The sequence below is a fragment of the Solea senegalensis genome, linkage group LG14 (genome assembly GCF_019176455.1).
Source record: "Solea senegalensis isolate Sse05_10M linkage group LG14, IFAPA_SoseM_1, whole genome shotgun sequence".
NCBI lineage: Eukaryota > Metazoa > Chordata > Actinopteri > Pleuronectiformes > Soleidae > Solea > Solea senegalensis.
Window position 1 is genome coordinate 9,780,657 of NC_058034.1, and position 17,295 is coordinate 9,797,951.

General features: G+C 39.2%; 2 protein-coding genes across 7 annotated transcripts in view; both read left to right on the top strand.

Moving 5' to 3' along the window:
* The first annotated feature begins 173 nt into the window (after positions 1–173).
* Positions 174–6,721, top strand: tmem44 (transmembrane protein 44). Of its 5 annotated transcripts, none has more exons than XM_044043423.1 (11): positions 175–432; positions 634–700; positions 790–913; positions 995–1,085; positions 1,498–1,652; positions 1,800–1,886; positions 1,964–2,134; positions 2,395–2,559; positions 2,743–2,811; positions 3,138–3,260; positions 6,246–6,721. In XM_044043423.1, the coding sequence occupies exons 1-11, from the start codon at positions 396–398 to the stop codon at positions 6,432–6,434; spliced, it is 1,278 nt and encodes a 425-aa protein (XP_043899358.1). In that variant the 5' UTR covers positions 175–395; the 3' UTR covers positions 6,435–6,721. The 5 variants fall into 5 exon arrangements, 4 of the variants coding, with proteins under 4 accessions (XP_043899358.1, XP_043899356.1, XP_043899359.1 ...); XM_044043422.1 differs by having other exon boundaries at positions 401–432; positions 513–700; XM_044043421.1 differs by having other exon boundaries at positions 175–700.
* Positions 6,722–8,574: 1,853 nt separating this feature from the next.
* The window catches only part of atp13a3 (ATPase 13A3), a 28,994-nt gene continuing 20,273 nt past the window's right edge, over positions 8,575–17,295 (top strand). For both annotated transcript variants that reach the window (XM_044044252.1, XM_044044254.1), the window contains exon 1: positions 8,575–8,824. The gene's annotated coding sequence lies outside the window, so the exon portion shown is untranslated. The remainder of the gene's footprint in view (positions 8,825–17,295) is intronic.

Below are 17,295 nucleotides of genomic sequence, written 5' to 3' on the forward strand. Positions count from 1 at the left end.
GCAGTAAGTAAGTGCACTCCCCGTCGGGGAATCGAACCCCGCCGCGTGACAGGCGGAGATACTGTCCACTATACTAACGAGGACTGTGACGAGAAGGGCTTGGCCACACGGTCGCGCTGTTACAAATATGCAGGTTTTTCTAGTCGTATTAAATTATGTGTTATTAAAGTAGAAGTAGGTGTAGAAGAAGAATAAGTAGGGCGGTCTTATTCCACGTAACATGTAGAAGAGTAATATTCTAACGGGCACTGTAGTAGTAAGCACTTGTATACGCTGTTCTGTAAACATGCGAATATTTTTTTACTTTGTTAAGTGTGAAAAGAATACATGGACAACAAAAAAAGAAGTTAACGTCAACAATAACAACACAATTAAGTAATTCAAAGAAGATAACGATGAAGATGAGTGAATGGATGATGGGGAGAATCCCAGGTGAGTCCCTCCCTTAAATTAGCAAATGCGTCAGGCTCCAGTCGCTTGTTGACACGGTGCGTTACTTTAAATGAATATAGACGACAAACATTATGTCGGCGATGGAAGCTCAACCCGGACGAGGTTTTGACTCTTTATTCACTGATTTGTTGGCCTTTTGCGTGGATTCTGTTGCCACGTGTGTCTCCTCTGACGCAGCAGACAAACGCTGTGTCCTCCTCGGCCTTAGCTCTTTGTCGTCGCTCTTTCTACTTCTCTCGGGTCTTGTGTAAGTAGTTTTTCGCACTGTAGCGTTTGCTTTTGCTCTGGTGTGTTACCAAAACTCGTGTGCGTTAAACAGCATTGGTGTTGTTTAAGCCTCTTGTATCAGAGGTGCAGGTGTGGAGGAAATGCAGAAGAAACCGTCATTTACTTCTACTGCTTCATCGGTAACGTGTGCAACACTCTTGGAGCCATTTTGTCAGGACAGCTTTATATTCAGGTGACTTATTAAATTCACTCATCACGGTACGATGCACCTGTCTTTGGGACTGCTAACTTATCTCTGTTGCGCCCTCTGCAGGTTTTAATGGGTGCGTTTGCTGCTGCTGTGGATGCTGTCAATGTCATGGCTGGCTGCTTCCCAGTGTTTCTGCACTCGAACTCAAAGACAGGTACGTTTAGAACTTTATCACAGAAAATCAAGCATTTTTCATTCCCAGAACTTCACTTTATGTCACTGGCTTCCTTTTGTATGGACCCAATAATCTGACTTGGGGCCCAAACTGTAAATGTTCTGTCCCCTGAGCTGAGCAGCTGGAACACCTGTGAAAGACCACTGCCAAATAAGTAAACAAAAAAGATCCCAAAATCCCATTAATGTTGAAAGTAATGTTGAACCTTAAAGATGAGCAGAAGAAGCAGAAGACCACAGTGGGTTCCACGCCTAGTGCACCTAACATAGTGTCCAGTGAGTGTATAGGCAAAACAGTAAGGAGACTTATCAGAGAACTTAACAGATAACCACACAAGTGAACAGACTGTGTAACGTTTGTTTCCAACTTCCCTCTGCTTGTTCTTCCACAGAAAGACGGCTGAGGAGCATGAGGAGGCAGAGGAGGAGACAGCATTTCCTTGCAGTGTGTGTGTTGATGATGGTCACAGGAGGTTTTCTGAAATCAATGGTCAACCCAACAAACAGGTTTCTCAGTGGAAGGAGACTTCTGCATGTCGCTCTTCCAGTAAGCACACACACCAGCTCTGCCGTGGACACACGTTCGACAGTGTGGCTGAAGAGATGTGAATATGTACATTTTGATGTCGTTAGGTTTAGTCAAGTTCGATCCAATACTGAAATGGTTTCACCATCTTGAACGTCATTCTCAAAGGGCAACACAGACGTCCTGGGTTACGTTCTTGGATGGATCGCTTTTGTCATCGTCTGCACTGCCAGGTTTCCTGCAGTCTGCAGCGTCGTAAGTGACAAATGCTGACAAACTGCTTTGCCAAATTGGTCCCAGTGGTAAATGACACTAACTTTTTCCCCCTTTAGTACAGAGGACAGATGTTGCCACAGGCCTGCTTGATCTCAGGACTACTCTGCTCAGTGGCTGGTTCCCTCAATGCCGCTGCTCTTCTCCTCTACAACACTCAGGTTGGATTTCTCCTGAAGGTCATGCCATGGCTCCTGTCAGCAATATGCTGTGTCACTCTGGATCTTCTTGTATCCTTGTTTAGCAAAGATGTCTGACTTCAACTCCCTAAAAAACCAATAAACAAAAAAAAAAAATTATTTGCCCAAGAACAGGCGATTGAACTACATATCCATTTAGAAGTAATACTGATTCACTTACGTGTTTACTCCTTGATTGTTTTAGAGAGGCGCTGCAGTGATAGGTGCCGTGGTTGCTAAAATCTCCAGGAAATGTAGTGAAAATGCAAATACCAGGTGTGATGTGTTGACCCTAAACCTAACATTATCAGACTGTAGTCCTCCACTGTTGCAAGAGAGACACAAGGCAGCAACTTGTGAGCCTTTCTTTTTCTGACACAGAGAGGCTTTTAGGCGACTCGGGGGTCCCCTCTGAAGAGAATGCTCTCATGATGAACTACAGAACACAAAAAGGGAATTCATTAGCAGGAACAAATGTAAGTCTCCTTTATACTTAATGCTGGTCATTGCCTCTATTGAGTCTGTGGGATTATAAAGGAATGGTTTATTTCACCAGTATTGCTAGTATTTCTTAATCGGTGTCAGACTTCAAATATTAACTAATTGGTTTATCGGTTTAGTTGAATTATGTTTTGTCTTTTTTGACCTTTTCTTCACAGAAAACAAAAGTCCAGAAGATGTCTGAAATGGGTTGCTACATGGATGTCAGTCTTCAACCCGAACGAGAAGTCTGTTGTTCAGTAGTAATATGCTCTTTCCATGTGAAAACGTGCATTTGTTTAAAAACAACACACAGTTCAAATAAGATAGCTCTATCATCCAATAGGTGATGTCTGTGAATTTGTTGTTGCAAAACGTCAACATGGTACTGACCAAAAACTGGAGTTCAGATAGAAAGGATGTTGTTCTTCTTTGATTCCATTGTAAGCCTCCTCTTCAAAACGCTAAACACATGCTGCGGCTGGGTTGCCCATTTGATTAGGTAGATTATTACATTTCTGCCAATCTCTTGCATTGGACCTTTTAAGGAGGAAACGTTGTGCTGTGATTACAGATATGCCTACAGGAGGAGGCAGAGGACAGGCCTCTCAACAGGACGGTGCGAGGGATCAGAACTGAAGGTTTCTGCTTTTCAGATACGTCCTGTGACTCTTCAACAATCAGTTCAGATCTAGAGGTGGGTTGGAAGAATCAGGTATGAGTACTCACTGCATTTGATATTTAACATCTGGAGTAGAAGCAGTCTGACCTTTTGTTTTTACACAGCCCCATGTTTCACATTGCAGATGGGGCAGTACTGTAAGTGCTACAAGTGCTAATCATGTCATTTTGCATAGAGAATTTCCATTGATATGCTATTTATTGGCCTTCCTAAATTTGCAAATGCTTAAGGTGAACAACTGGCATTGTTCCTGCTGAGACACTGTCATAACTTAGTGTGAAACTGCAATGAAAAAACATTAACAGCCTCACAAATCCCCTGCTTTAATGTTTTTTTTCCTTGTTGTGAATCATGAAAGATATATTTAAACTTTGATGTCTTGTTGCAATTAATATATTTATATTATATTTTCAATATTGATCAATCAACTGAGTTTTCATTCTTGATTAATCGATTTATTTATTTTTTTTAATCGATAGTTGTTTGGACCATGAAATGTCTGAAATGTGCTTTTAAAAAAAAACATTTGTTTTGTCCACAAAGCAACGGTATTCTGTTGTGATTTATTTGGTATATGGAGCAAAGTAACTATCAAATATTCACATTTAAGAATGTAAAATCACTTAATTACTCAGCTATTCAACTTATTTAACTGAGTGTCAGAATAGTTTGCGATTAATTTAGTCATGGACAAATCTTTGCAGCACTGCTTTTCACTTTGATGCTATCCTGGTCATCAGGGTACCAAGCAGAACTAGCCACACGTTTTCACAACAAAACATTAATACATTTCCCAGCAAATTCTTCTTGCCTTGGTGGGGTTGAAGATGTTGAAAACAAACTAAAGGTTTTCACAGTGAACAGTGACTTCAAAGTATGTGTGAAGTGCATGTGTACTTCTCAACATTTACCACTAGGAGGTGACATAACTCAGCAGTTATGCTGCACATCTCCTGACTAATATCACCTCCTGGTGTTACATGTTGAAAAGTACACATACACTTCAGGAGGAGTCTAAGAGAGTTATTAGTAAGTTATGCAGCACAACTGCTGTGAATTATTTGCCTGGTGTTTACATAGCAGGCTGTGTGAACTGCAGTGAGGAGTTGTACCTTTTTATAAATGAATTGGCTTTTTATGTAGCAGGTTTTTGTGGTGTATAACGATGAGGAGAGAGTTTAGTGGCCTTTAGTCCTGTTGGAGGGCTACAACTTCCAAGAACCCAAAAGAACTTGTAAGAATAAGTAACAGTGAAGACGGCACATGTGCTGCTGCAAACCAAACACTGTTTTGCACATGATGCTCAGAGAGATTCAGAGAGCAGTGTCCTGTAAGAAGAGTCAGCATGTTTATATTGTGTTTTGTGTTATAAGGGTGTGTTCATGCAGGTTTGTGGTTAAAATGTTTATGAGAAGCAGGTTTTTGTTTGTGGAGTTGTGCCCACAAGATATTGGCTACGTTGCAAAACCAGCCTGGATGATTAACGTTCGTACAATTGTCATTCCTCTAAAAGACAAGCTTAACGTTGCAAGAGGAGTGCAAGCTTTTTCTTTTTTTTTTTACTACTGTGCTGCTGTAACCAGGCCATGGAATGTGTCATTTAGCCAGAAGCTTGAGGTTGTTCAAGAAAATGCTGTGAATGCCTTCTGCAGTTTGTGTTTTTAAGAATACAGTTTGTTTCAGTGTCTGAAGTCCAGCCTTTAATATACATAACACTTTTACAATAAACCCAGAGGTTCCTTAACATTCAAAGCAGAGTCTAGACCAAATGGAGAGACACCAGACCACAGTGCTTGTGAACAATTTTAGTATTTACATAGAACATGAATTAAATTTTTTTTTCTCCTGGTTTTCACAACAACTCCATAATCACCGATTATGATAAAACCACAAAACATTTTGAATGCTGTCTGTCTAAACTGAGCAGCCGTCGCTTACTGGACTCACCGCAGCTTGAATTGTCTATTGTGCTATGTTCTTTGCACATTTTGTGCTGAGCGCCGGTTCTTTGCTGGGGTGAGACTGAGATGGGGGTGGAGCGAGGTGACTGAAGGGTACAGTGAGGGGTGGAATTGTTTGAGATTTGCCTTATGGCCCAATTGTTCTACTGTAAAGGATCTTTGATGAAAGACCAACACTGGGCTTGGCCTCTGCCTAGGAAGTAGTGCAAAATGCTTGCCTTGTCTATAGGGGGGCAGTGCTAACCTCTGCTATTTTAGGAGATGTTTACAGTCTCTTGTGTGATGGCTCGTAGCCTGGAATTTAACTGTGTGTGTGGACACTGATAAAACTTTTATATGCAAGGTTCCATTGATTGGCTCTTACATTAAAGTAATTCCAGTGTGAAATACACTTATAATAATGTCAACAACCAGAAAGAGACGAGGGTCAGGGCCTCAGAAAAGCAAATGAATATTGTTGTTTTCCAAAAAAAACACCTGAAGAGCTGCAACAAATTGTAAGATGTAGGGTATCAAAGACGAGATGAAGTGTTATGGGCAAACTGCAGCGCTATCATAATTAAGTAAATTTATTTATAAGCCTTTCAGGTCCATTGTGTAAGATTTGGTTACATTTAATAATAAGACTAGTAGAATATTAGAATGCAGTAAATCAAGGAGTTCACTCACGCTTTCCCTTTTGCCCCTCAAACACGTCAGCTAAATTACGATGGGCAAGGATGTAAACGCGCCACTTTTTGATTCTCCCAATCTGCTATTTTCTTCATCTTCTTCTTTGTTGGTTTATGTGGTCAGAGACACTTTTTATTTGTGTGGTATATTTCTGCTTCATGTGTGAAATGCTGTGTGATGTGTTCGGACTGTTTTAGAAACATGGCAGCCTCTGTAAAGCAAGGCCCTTGGCTAAAGCACTTACAGAAATCTTATAATAAGGCTAAGAAGACCAACGTTCCACACTGGACATTTTAAGGTATTAAAAAATGTTTCAGTGGCACTTGGAATATTGATGATGACTCTTTACAACGTCCATATTTTCCAGTGGGATTTTGAAGAAGCAAACGGCCAGTGGAGAACATCAGTACAACAGCAGAATGACGAGTTCCCCTTTCAACAGTGTCCAGCAAACCCCAACCCCTTAAATTTCTGCACCTGTGCCATGTCTAGACTCCCAATAACAATCCTGCCAGGGAAACAAGAGGGTGTCACCACTGTAAGCCTGGCAAAGTGATAGAAGAACTGTCATTTTCAGTTTGTAATACGTTAGATATAAACATCTGTTTCTTTAATTTGAGAGGCAATAAAGCCTGCAAACACTGTGTGTGTGTGTGTGTGTGCGCGTGCGAGTGAGTGAGACTGTAAAATGATTGTGGAAATCAGGGTTTGGGCTGGTTGAGTAGTTTTGCCTTAACTTGTAGCTGTTTGTTAGAATGGAGGAGTTAATGTCAAAACTCAGCCCTCTGACATCTTTTTAGACGGTTCTCGGAAAAGACCCGCACTAATAAAACAATATTGCTCCCCTGTTGCCTTGCAAGGTTATTGGGGCATATCCTGTATTTTGCTAGTCGACCTGGGTTATCAGGGTGGGACCTGGAAAAGGGCCAGCATTGAAGATAAGAGCCAGACTGGACGGCAAGATATTGTCTGTCCTCTCCATCATCCCTCTGACTTCTGTCCGTCTGGCTGCTCTGGAGCTTTACAGGATGATGTTAGAGCAAATAATCAGGGCATTTTTAACTGAGGGGACTTCCTAAGGCCTGATAACCAAACAATACACAGACTTAGGCGAAGTTATGAAGCACAGTGACATGTCTATTTAAGACAAATGACTGGGAAACAACTAATGTGTAAAGAGATCGCTGATAGCAGTACGTTACTCAACACTTTCTTTGTCCTGTAAACGTGCGTAAATAGATTAGTTTGGAAGATCATTCTATTATGTAATGGATTCGATCATAACCTAACTTTAGATGATTTGATTAATTCTTTTTTTAGTATTCGGGCAATCAAACTTCTTATTTGAACCTGAATAATTAAATCTTGTCTAACATGGGAAGAAATCATTTTAACCATCTTGAAACTACTTCATACATGATCGAGAGAAATGATTAGCACACCTGAAGCAGCAGTGTGAAATGAGCCTGTCTGTTTTTCTTGGCCCTGACGTCACTACTGTGCAGAGGACACAAGAAGATAGTGAATGATTTAAGGACACAGGACATTTTCTTCACTTTGTAAGAGGTGAATACAAAATCTTAAACAAGCAAAAAATGAATTAATACCCTATACTAGTGGTTACTGGATAAAGAAATGTACAGTAGTTCATAGTTTATATTTGAGAGAATGATGATTTCACACAAAGCACATGTTGTCACATGTGGTACCAGTGCCACTCTGCCTCAGAAAACATGTGTATCATGGTTCTTGTAGGTACCAGATGATCATGGCTGAACTGTTGGAAATGCATGGATATAAATAGACATATTTAATTGATTTCAATTTTTAGAGAGGCTAGCGTGGCCTCTGGTGCTTTAATTTCCCTAAACTCATGAAATGTGCAACACAAACTCTGTGGAGAGCCTTGAGCTCAAGACATGAGTTTCAAGCAGTCTGTAAATTTGTATTTACTGATAGTATTTTGCCTTTTTGTTAATGTTTAATGTACAATTTAAAGAAACATGTAGCCAATTTCCAATAGCTCAGGAAACTCAGTATCAATGTAATTGGAGGTGAATACTGCACCAAACTAGATCACTGTACCCCATATAGCCCATGCCAGCCCATAATTGAAAGAAATAGGCCATTGATGATCTGTTCAGGCATTAATAATGAATTAATAATTTAGTGTACTGACAAACTAGCTGTTATTGGCATTTGATGTAAAGGGGTTCTTAAAAATTGTAATTTCTGTAGACAAAAGCCTTTTACATGACATACATTACAGTGTCCCAGGGGGTGTCCTTAGAGGAAATTATATTCAGTGCTGTATAGAAAATGAATCTCTGTCACGGGGGTTTGAGAATGTGGGAAATGATATACTAGTGGTGCCTGCCCCCACCTGCTCTTTTGTTGCCCCTGCCCGTCCAAATGTCTGTGCAGCCACTGAGGAGAAGGTGGGGTTAAGTATTTTAAATGGGGCCCTTCACAGTACAGGGGCCCCCAACTCAAAGTTTGTCTATGAGTAGATGTACAAAGTGGCAGAAAAACTTTGCTTTAATGTAAGACTTTAAAACTGTACTGTTTTAAAACACACCGCTGATTAAGATGTTAATACAAAAGCATCCATCAGGTGCCGTTTACACAGAAACAGTCAATAACAGGTGAAAGAGAACGCGCTCACTCGTTAGCTTAATCACGCCCGTGATTTAAATTTATGTCACTTCCTGCCGTCAGACAGCCAGTTCAGGCCAGTTCACTACTGCTGTAGTACTCAGTCTGTCCCACTGAGCTGTCAACACAGCAGATCTGCGCTCCGTTTGTCTGCCGCCGCTGTCGCTGCGACAACATTTTTCAACCACACTCAGTCCATTTTCCGCTTCAACGACGTTTTCCTTCAGATAACAGCGACTCACGTCTCACTATGATTCGAAGGTGATCTTAAGAGAGACCAGGTGGTTCTGGGTGAGTGTTTTTTTTGTATCACTTGTGCTCGCGGTTTGCCTTCGTCGCTGTCATCATGACCCATGTGTTTGGTTGCTACCAAGCTGGGCTAAAGCTGTAATGTTAGCGTGTCTGCCTCTCCCCTGTGTGTCTGTGTGTGCGTGCGCACGCGCGCGTGCATGCGTGTGAATGAATGTGTGTGGACGTCAGCTGTCCGCCTTCTTGCGGTAAGACAATCACACCGGACTGTGACTGAAACGGTCTGCAGTCTGACACACAGAGCCACACCAACCATGGGAGACGCATGGACGTTGTTATTAAGCTAGCCATCGAGTAGCACGCTAACAATGAAGCTTGGCTAACGTTAGCCAGTTAGCCGACAACTAGCACCGTCTTCCTGATGAAGCGCTAACCTGGCTTCCCGTGGCGTGTAGCCACTCACCGCTAACTCAATTAAAGAATTGCAAGCTGGTACATAGCAGATTAATGTAAATAAATAATCTAACGTGTGTAATGTACCACGAATTTAGCCCAGTATCAGTCATGTATAGGCTGATATCTCCCCAGTGTTCTCTTAGCCAGGATAAGTTCCAATACCACCTCTTCCTCGGGCTAATCGAAGCCTTTATAGGTGAATTTTCATCAATCTGTAAAACATGAATGGAAACACAGGAAAAGCTGGTGTATTTGTAAAAGGTAAATGTAATTAAGACTTATAGGATATATTCAGTTAATATAGGATGGTGTGTAGTAATCATGTGACTGAAACATCACTTCAACTTCTGCATTTTACTTAATTGGGGAAACATAGGAAACGGTGGACCAAAGGAGCAATGTGTGGACTGATGACACCACCATAATAGTCTTAGACTAGGTACAATATATGTACAAATATTATTTCAATAGTAGATGGGAAGCAGCCATGAAAAGCTGTTTATTGCACACCTTTCTCACGTTTTTTCAAGTTCTGAGGACTTCTCAATACTTGCGAAACTTGGTGTCAGTCTAGTGCACGTGACAGTTTGTCACCAGAAGTTCACACCAATTTTTATCCCTGTGTATTCAGTGTTGAATTGTGGCTGTGGGTACTGGTAGATCTCCCTGCATAACCTTTATGGTTGTCATCATTTTTTTGGCAACAAAGTCATGAAATGTTTGGGTGTGTAACTACATCCATATCCATCATAGATATATGCTGATGACGACATTTACGTCACGCAGACCATAGCGTACCTCTGTGCTCTTGTGGATGCATAAAGAATGAATCTGACCTTACTGATGTTCTCCTTCTGCGGTGACCCTTCTGTGCCAAACACTATGCACAGTTTACTCAGAATTTGTGATGAACCAATCCAAGTTACAAATAAAGCTGTACATCAAAATTTGTCTCACATGATTTTATTGTGGAAAACAATTGATGCAGTTAACCTTGAGCAAGTTAAACAAAGCACGATTCATTTGTGTCTTGTTAGCTATTAACATAGAGGTTATATATTATACAGATGTGTCTTTGGTGTCTCAGATTTTTTTAAACCGCTTCTATAACTGTAGGTAGATTATAGTTACTTTTCATAAACTATATGCAGTTATATCTAAATGACCAAAAAGTACTACTATAGGACCTCAAGATTCTAAATACGTCTCTTCTCAGCAAGGACCTTATTCATAGCAAATGCAAAGGAGGTAACCCAAGTGGATGGTAGTCCAGCAACTCTGGCAATCTTAAATCTACAATGGGTAAAATTGGCGATATAACTTCAAAGTCTCTTCGTTCAGAAACATAACAATCTGGGCATGTCAGCATGTAAGCAGTGCCGAAACTAACATGTGTCTTGTTTTGTCTACAAACCAAAATGATTCAGTCTTAATGATTTCTTTGTTATATGAAACAAATAAACCAGAAAATATTCACTTTTAAGAAGCTAAAAAACAAAAGGGAACTTGTATTCGTTACAAGTACATTACAATAACATTCAATTGATTAATCAATAAATCATTGTCGATACACTAATATATGTTGATCTTTCATGCCATAATACGGTATCAATACTTTGATGTACTGCATGGATATATTGGAATATTCTTGACACTGGTAGTTGATGATCTATTTTACTGTCTCCCCATCCTTCCACTTATCTCACTGAACACATCCATATCACATTCATTTTCTGTGAGTTTTCTGTTTTATTAAAATAGACATTAAGTATTGTCCCCCCAGAATCGGAATATATATCATATAGCCAGATTCTTGCCAATAAGAACAAATACACATTGCAGTGCTGGTTTGTAATTGCCTGGTAGATTTATGTTCTTAGAAATCATTTGCACCCAAAACATTGGAAAACCACACCCAGATTTCAAATCAAAGCAATCGCTTAATAAACATTGAAGCAGTATTCTGGATAGGCTGCTGCTTATCTAAGAACTCAAAGATATTATTGTAATAGTTTAAAGTAGAGTAGTCTAGAGTAGTTTCTAGGGCTGAACAATTGTTTTGACATGAATTGCGATTGCAATGTGATTTGCGATATCAGAGGGAATGGTAATTTTTACATCATTATTCTAATTTTCATTAAAAAAAAATGCATTTAAAATGATTATTGTGTGATATTTGTGCAGCTCTGTGAGACACAAAGATGTTCCCTTCACTCTTTAGATTACAATGTGTATGGGGCAAGACAATAATCAATCTAAAATGATATTTTGACACACATTTTGGCTATAACAAATATTGTGCCTTCTGCAATTTGAAAATTGCAATAGGTCATATTGCGATTTCGATTAAATTTCGATTAATTGTTTAGCCCTAGTCATTCCTGTGCTTTGTTAAAAACAGAAATCCTTACATTTTCAACATAGTAGTGGGGGCATTTGGTCAATGTTTGAGATTGAGATTTAATTCTAAATTTAGAACTACAGGATCATTTGAAAGTTTACTCCATGTGTGGGCTCCAGGCTATTGGCACAGGTAACACACCTGAGGCAACAACGAATAAGCTTCAAGCCAGGAAGTTTAAACTGCATTTATCTGTCCATTTGCCTAAATGTGTTAACAGAAAACATTGTCACCATCAACTTGTTTTACATTTCTAAATGTTCTTCTCGCCTATTGTCACTAATGGGGCTTTGCCATACAGTTCTAGCGCTACTGTTTTTTTGAGGGGGTACCTGGTGCTTTTTTTGGTACCTGCTCTGGCAGGGTTCCAAGCGAGCTGAGCCGATACTAAAATGTGACGTTGACAGACTGCTGGCCACTGATTGGCCTGACGGTGTCGTCCAACAGAATCAAACCCGCCATTTTTTAAAAACCAGCAAGAGCCTTACAGCAAGCACATATTGCTGCTGTCCACAAAAATACACCGTGGTCCATCGACATGATGCAGGCGTTCCCGCATTTGGTGGCTGACGTGAGGATCCAGTAACACAGTAATAACAGTAACATGATGTTTCAAATTGTCAATCCAACAGTCTTAAATAATTTCCCCAGTTACATTTTATATCAGGTTTCTGTACTCATTCCTACTTTTAATAGAAAACGGTTGAGCTACAAACATTTACCTGCCAGTGCTGATTTAGATGTTGATTACCTTGGCACCAGTTTCAGGTTCAAAGGACAGCCCAGTTCTGTCTGAGTGCTATGTTGAAAAAAGTTAATGTATACCATTGAGCTGGAGTAGCTGTGCCCATATTGTTTCTATCTGTAGAATGGATGGCTCTAATTCATCAGCTAACACCTGACATAACTAATGCATCTCCTCTGACCATTTGTGATCATGTCTTACTTCTCTGTTCTTGACATGTTATCTACCTTATCTTTATCTACTTTTTTCTGTTCATGCAGCATAGTAGTTTTAGCAAATCAGACAAGTTTAGTTAAAACTGTTTTACACTGATTACAGATTTGGGTGGCATAAATAAATGAAATTGATAGCCTTTTTTGACTGACTGGAGTGACAGATAGGTCTGCATTGATTGGTCAGATATTGATATCCATTACTAAATGAATTGACTATTTTGATAATTGATAAATTGGTTTGAGGTTTTTTTTGCTCCATATAAGAAAAAATCATTAAAACTGAGTAAATTTAGTTTGTTGTAAAAACAGGACATTTGAGCACATTGTCATTTTGATAAAATCTATCTGTTGCTGCTGAATTTGAGGGCTGGACAGAAGTTATATATAAAAGTGTAACCACTGTGACATAACCCTATACTTTCTTTTTTTGTGCTTTTTTTTAATTATACTTGTGTGTTGTACTTGTTACATGTATTGGGTGTAGATTAGAGAGGTAGACGAGTTTACTTTTTTTAATTGGACTTGCTTGCTGTTGCTTGGGAGTTTTATTTCGAGATACTTTTAACTTAATTCCTAATTCATGTTGCATGTCTGTGTTTCTCCAGTGCACAGGAACCATGAAAACAATCAATTGCCCTTTTCACCTTTGAACTTCTCTGGTAGAGAGCTGGCATTTTTGGAAGCAGTTTAGTCTCAGTTTAAGATGAGAGGTGCCAATATTTCATGGACCTTTGAGCCAATGCCTGAAGACTTTTCACAGGTGATCTTTAGAACGCTAAATGTGATAGAAGGCCTGCCAGTGTTGTGTCAGAATGGAGATGAGAAATACTCTGACATGGTAGAAGTCCTCCCCTCAGCCCAGCACTGTTTAGTATGGGTGCCCGAGAGCAGCATGATGGATAAACGGATCTTTCAAGTGCTGGTGTAGCAGTTTGCCTCCAACAAGACAAGGACAAGCCAGCAGCCCACATCTGTAGAATGGAGAACACTTAATGAAAATGGAAACAACTGTGAAATTGAACACAGTGATGCAAACCTGAGAACAGAGTTGTAGAATTAGATGAATGCTGTATTGCAGATGAACTGCATGCTGTCCATGGTTCCCAGGCCGTAATATCTTGACTGCATCCCTGTACAAGAATGCTGACCCTTGAATGCTAGGTGCTGCTGGGAGAAGCGGTTTGTGCCCCCCCAGATAGTAAAGCTTTCTTTTCACACACTTTCACTTGAAACTGCAAATAGATGACTATAACATTGTAGCTACAGACCACATTACTCATTTAGTACTGACAGCAGCGTTACGTTTTTGCTTTTATTTTTTAAAGACTGGTTATAGGGATTTTAAAAGGGCTCTTTTTTGTTATTGGTTTGGGCCGATAAGAACCAATTTGGAAGTGAATGCTGCTTTTACACACAAAGTAAAAGTAACATGGAAGTAGCCGGAACCTGCTCGGTCACTATTTGCTGTAATGACTTTTTAATTATATTGTCTACTAACTCAGGAACTAACTGTCATATACTGGATGAGATGCTGCACAGCAAATGGCTGCAGCTGAAAATGTGACTCCTATGCTCTGTGTGCTGTAACATGCCAGACATACATCATCCAAAAATGCTCTGTCACACTGGCCAGTTGAGAAGATAAATTGAAAAGTGTTTAATTGCAGTTACTGTTAATCCAGTGCATGTGGTGTGACTTAAAATTCAGCACACCTTTTAATCTGTAAAATATTTTTTTCCCCGCACTTTCCTTCTCTTTTCTTTTCAAACTGAGTTTGATGCTTTCTTTTTGAGGGTTAGGCTATAATTCCAATATGGTGACCTACATCAAACATCAAAGAGGTCTGCATATCCCACAGCTGCACACACTGACATGCAGAATTTAATAGAGGGTAGGGGGAATTCCCTTTAAACGATGCACCTTGGTTTGGTTTTGTAGATTGGAAAAGTGTTTGGCTCTGACGCTGCTTACTAACAATCAAGCAGCGTCAGAGCAGAATTTCTCACATACTAATAGCACCTTACTGGATATCCAGTCACAACTTCATCTCATTAAGCAAAGGCCTTTGTACTAGATGGATGGTGGATGCTATTACTGTAGTGCACTGTAGCTTAGGCCTTTAGGCTCCAGCTAGTTTGTTGGATCAGTTTAAGGAGCTCTTTGTATACAGTATCTGGTCTTCAGCTAGTTGGCATTTGTCTCTTTGACATTTGCTCAAGACTGTCAGCCAATCAGGGTCTGCCCCATGCGTACATGAAATAAACCTGCAGTGGCTGGCTGCTGTGCTTTATGTCATATATTTATGAATGCAAAATATGATGTTTTCTCAGTAGGCAAGGAGTTAACAGCATTGGCCATTTAGTCACACTGTCTATTTGTGAGCTTTTAAACTTGACTGAGAAAGTGTTTTCAGGCAGCGACTTAAGGGCCAACAAGTGATAATAGGTAATTAAAAACCTTGATAGGTTCATGATGGTGAACAAAGCTCAATTATTATGATATCCCATGGGTGGGAGGGGAAGTGATAAACAAAGCACATTGAGTGCAGAATTTGATGGCAGCAAAACACTTTTTCCTCAATGTTTCCATGAATTATAGACTTATGTCATTAGGTCATGGCTCATTGTTCACTCTTCCTTTTTGTCTGTGTTGAACAAGACAACAATCAAAAGGAGAATATGTCTAGTCTTTGTTATCCTTTGGTTAAAAAAAAAAGAAAAAAAGACAAATGTCTTTGCTGCTGTCATTTGATCAGATTAACATTTGAGTGAGGCCAACATAGGTTGAGGATAAATCTAGGTGCAATGAACTTTACTCTTTTCAGTTACTTAATAACCATAAGTTTAAGCAAACATACAACAATATCTAATGGGTTAACCTTAAACCATCTGCTGTGGTGACCCCTAAAGGGAGAAGCAAAAAGAAGAAGAAGAAGAATATCTATTAAAAGTGTTAATAACTTTTCATTAATGTTAGGTTATTTTCTCTGACTTGATGGAGGACAGCATAACAGGACACCAAAGTAGAGCTGCATCTAACGATTATTTTGATAATGGATTAATCCGTCAATTATTTAATCGTTTGGTCCATAAAATATCAGAAAACCTTGAAAAATGTTGATCGGTGTTCATCAAACCTGGAAATGATGATGTTCTCAAAAATCCACAAACTAAAATGATTCACTCTTGATGAATTCTTTGTTATCCAGAGCAAAGAAATTAAGAAAATGCTCACCTTTTAATAAGCTGAAACGAAATCATGTTTTAATGATGAAAGAAGCTTCCTACCGATTAATCGATTATCAAAATAGTTGTCGATTAATTTAGTAATCGATTCATTGTTTCAGCTCTACACCAAATAAAATGGACCATGGCATTGAAGTTGAAATGATGTAAAAGATAATCTAAATATATAAGTTGGCAAAATGTGAAACATGTGTCCATAAATAATTAATAACAACAGACATACATAAACTGAGTACTGGCTCTTATTTTTTTCCCACTTCGAGCACTACTCTGAACATTTTAAACCATTAACACACGTCAATGCCTTATTTCCCGTGTTAAATGGAACTGTGCTGTGGTCACCGCAATAGCTTTTCTCACAGATATGCACATACTCACTGTGCCACTCACAAATGTGAGGTCACATTCTGTCACATGTGGTTGCTTGCCATCCACCGAGATTAGTTTGTTACACTTGGAGGTTTCTCACTTTGGTTACCGTGACAACCCTACATTTACAGTCATATTTAAATCTTGCTTTGTTTTCTTTTGGTTTTTTTTGTCAAGTTAAGCATTGTTTGTTACTACAATAGAGGACTAATCAAGTGGGAGACAACAATGTGGCTTTTGGCTGGGCTTGAGTGAACTATAAATATCTCTGAAGTTATACTGACTCCTGGAGAAACCTTAGTATGTAGGTCTTTATATACTGTAACCTCTGTCTGCCTTTTTGATGTAGATGTACAGTACATTAGGCTTGTGTCGATTTGTGATTAACTTTCTAGCAACGATATTAAGGCACTCAATAGTAGTATAGCTACGCTGCTGTGCAATTGAAATATGTTTCTGGTAAAACGGCATGTCAGTCCTTTAGTTTTGTTAATTGCACTACTAGGGATGACTTGATATCCCTTTTTTGGTGTCCAAAAACTGATATCACATCTGCGAGTATCTGGTGATACATAAACTGTTATAACCTGTTAACAACACATTTGTGCTTATGTATCCACCACCTAGCCATTTGAAACATTGTTTTAGTTTAACATCTAAAAAATAGTCTTCTGCCATAAATAAGAAATAAGAACACAACATGACTCAGCTAAAATGCTGTTTGCTGATTGTTCATTTTTACAGTCTTTGCATATTTGAGCATGCAATATATAGGACTTTTGTATTCTATCAGATTTTTACATGTTTATCTTTCTGATATTTGATATGAGCTGGAATACTACCGATGCTAAGTATCGTATTGGCTCTTTCCTATGCAACCCGTCAGTGAATTTTTGTCTCTTTACCATGAATCTGAGATGTATCTCAGATTCATTTCACTATTCACTATTTCGCAATGTTTTTTTTCAGCAGGGTCAACCTCCTCAAATTAAATCCAAAGTGAATAAATTTGTATGTTGTTAATTTAACTAATTTTTCTATTTAATAAATCCTTTTTTTTGCCTGGTTAATTTATCATCTG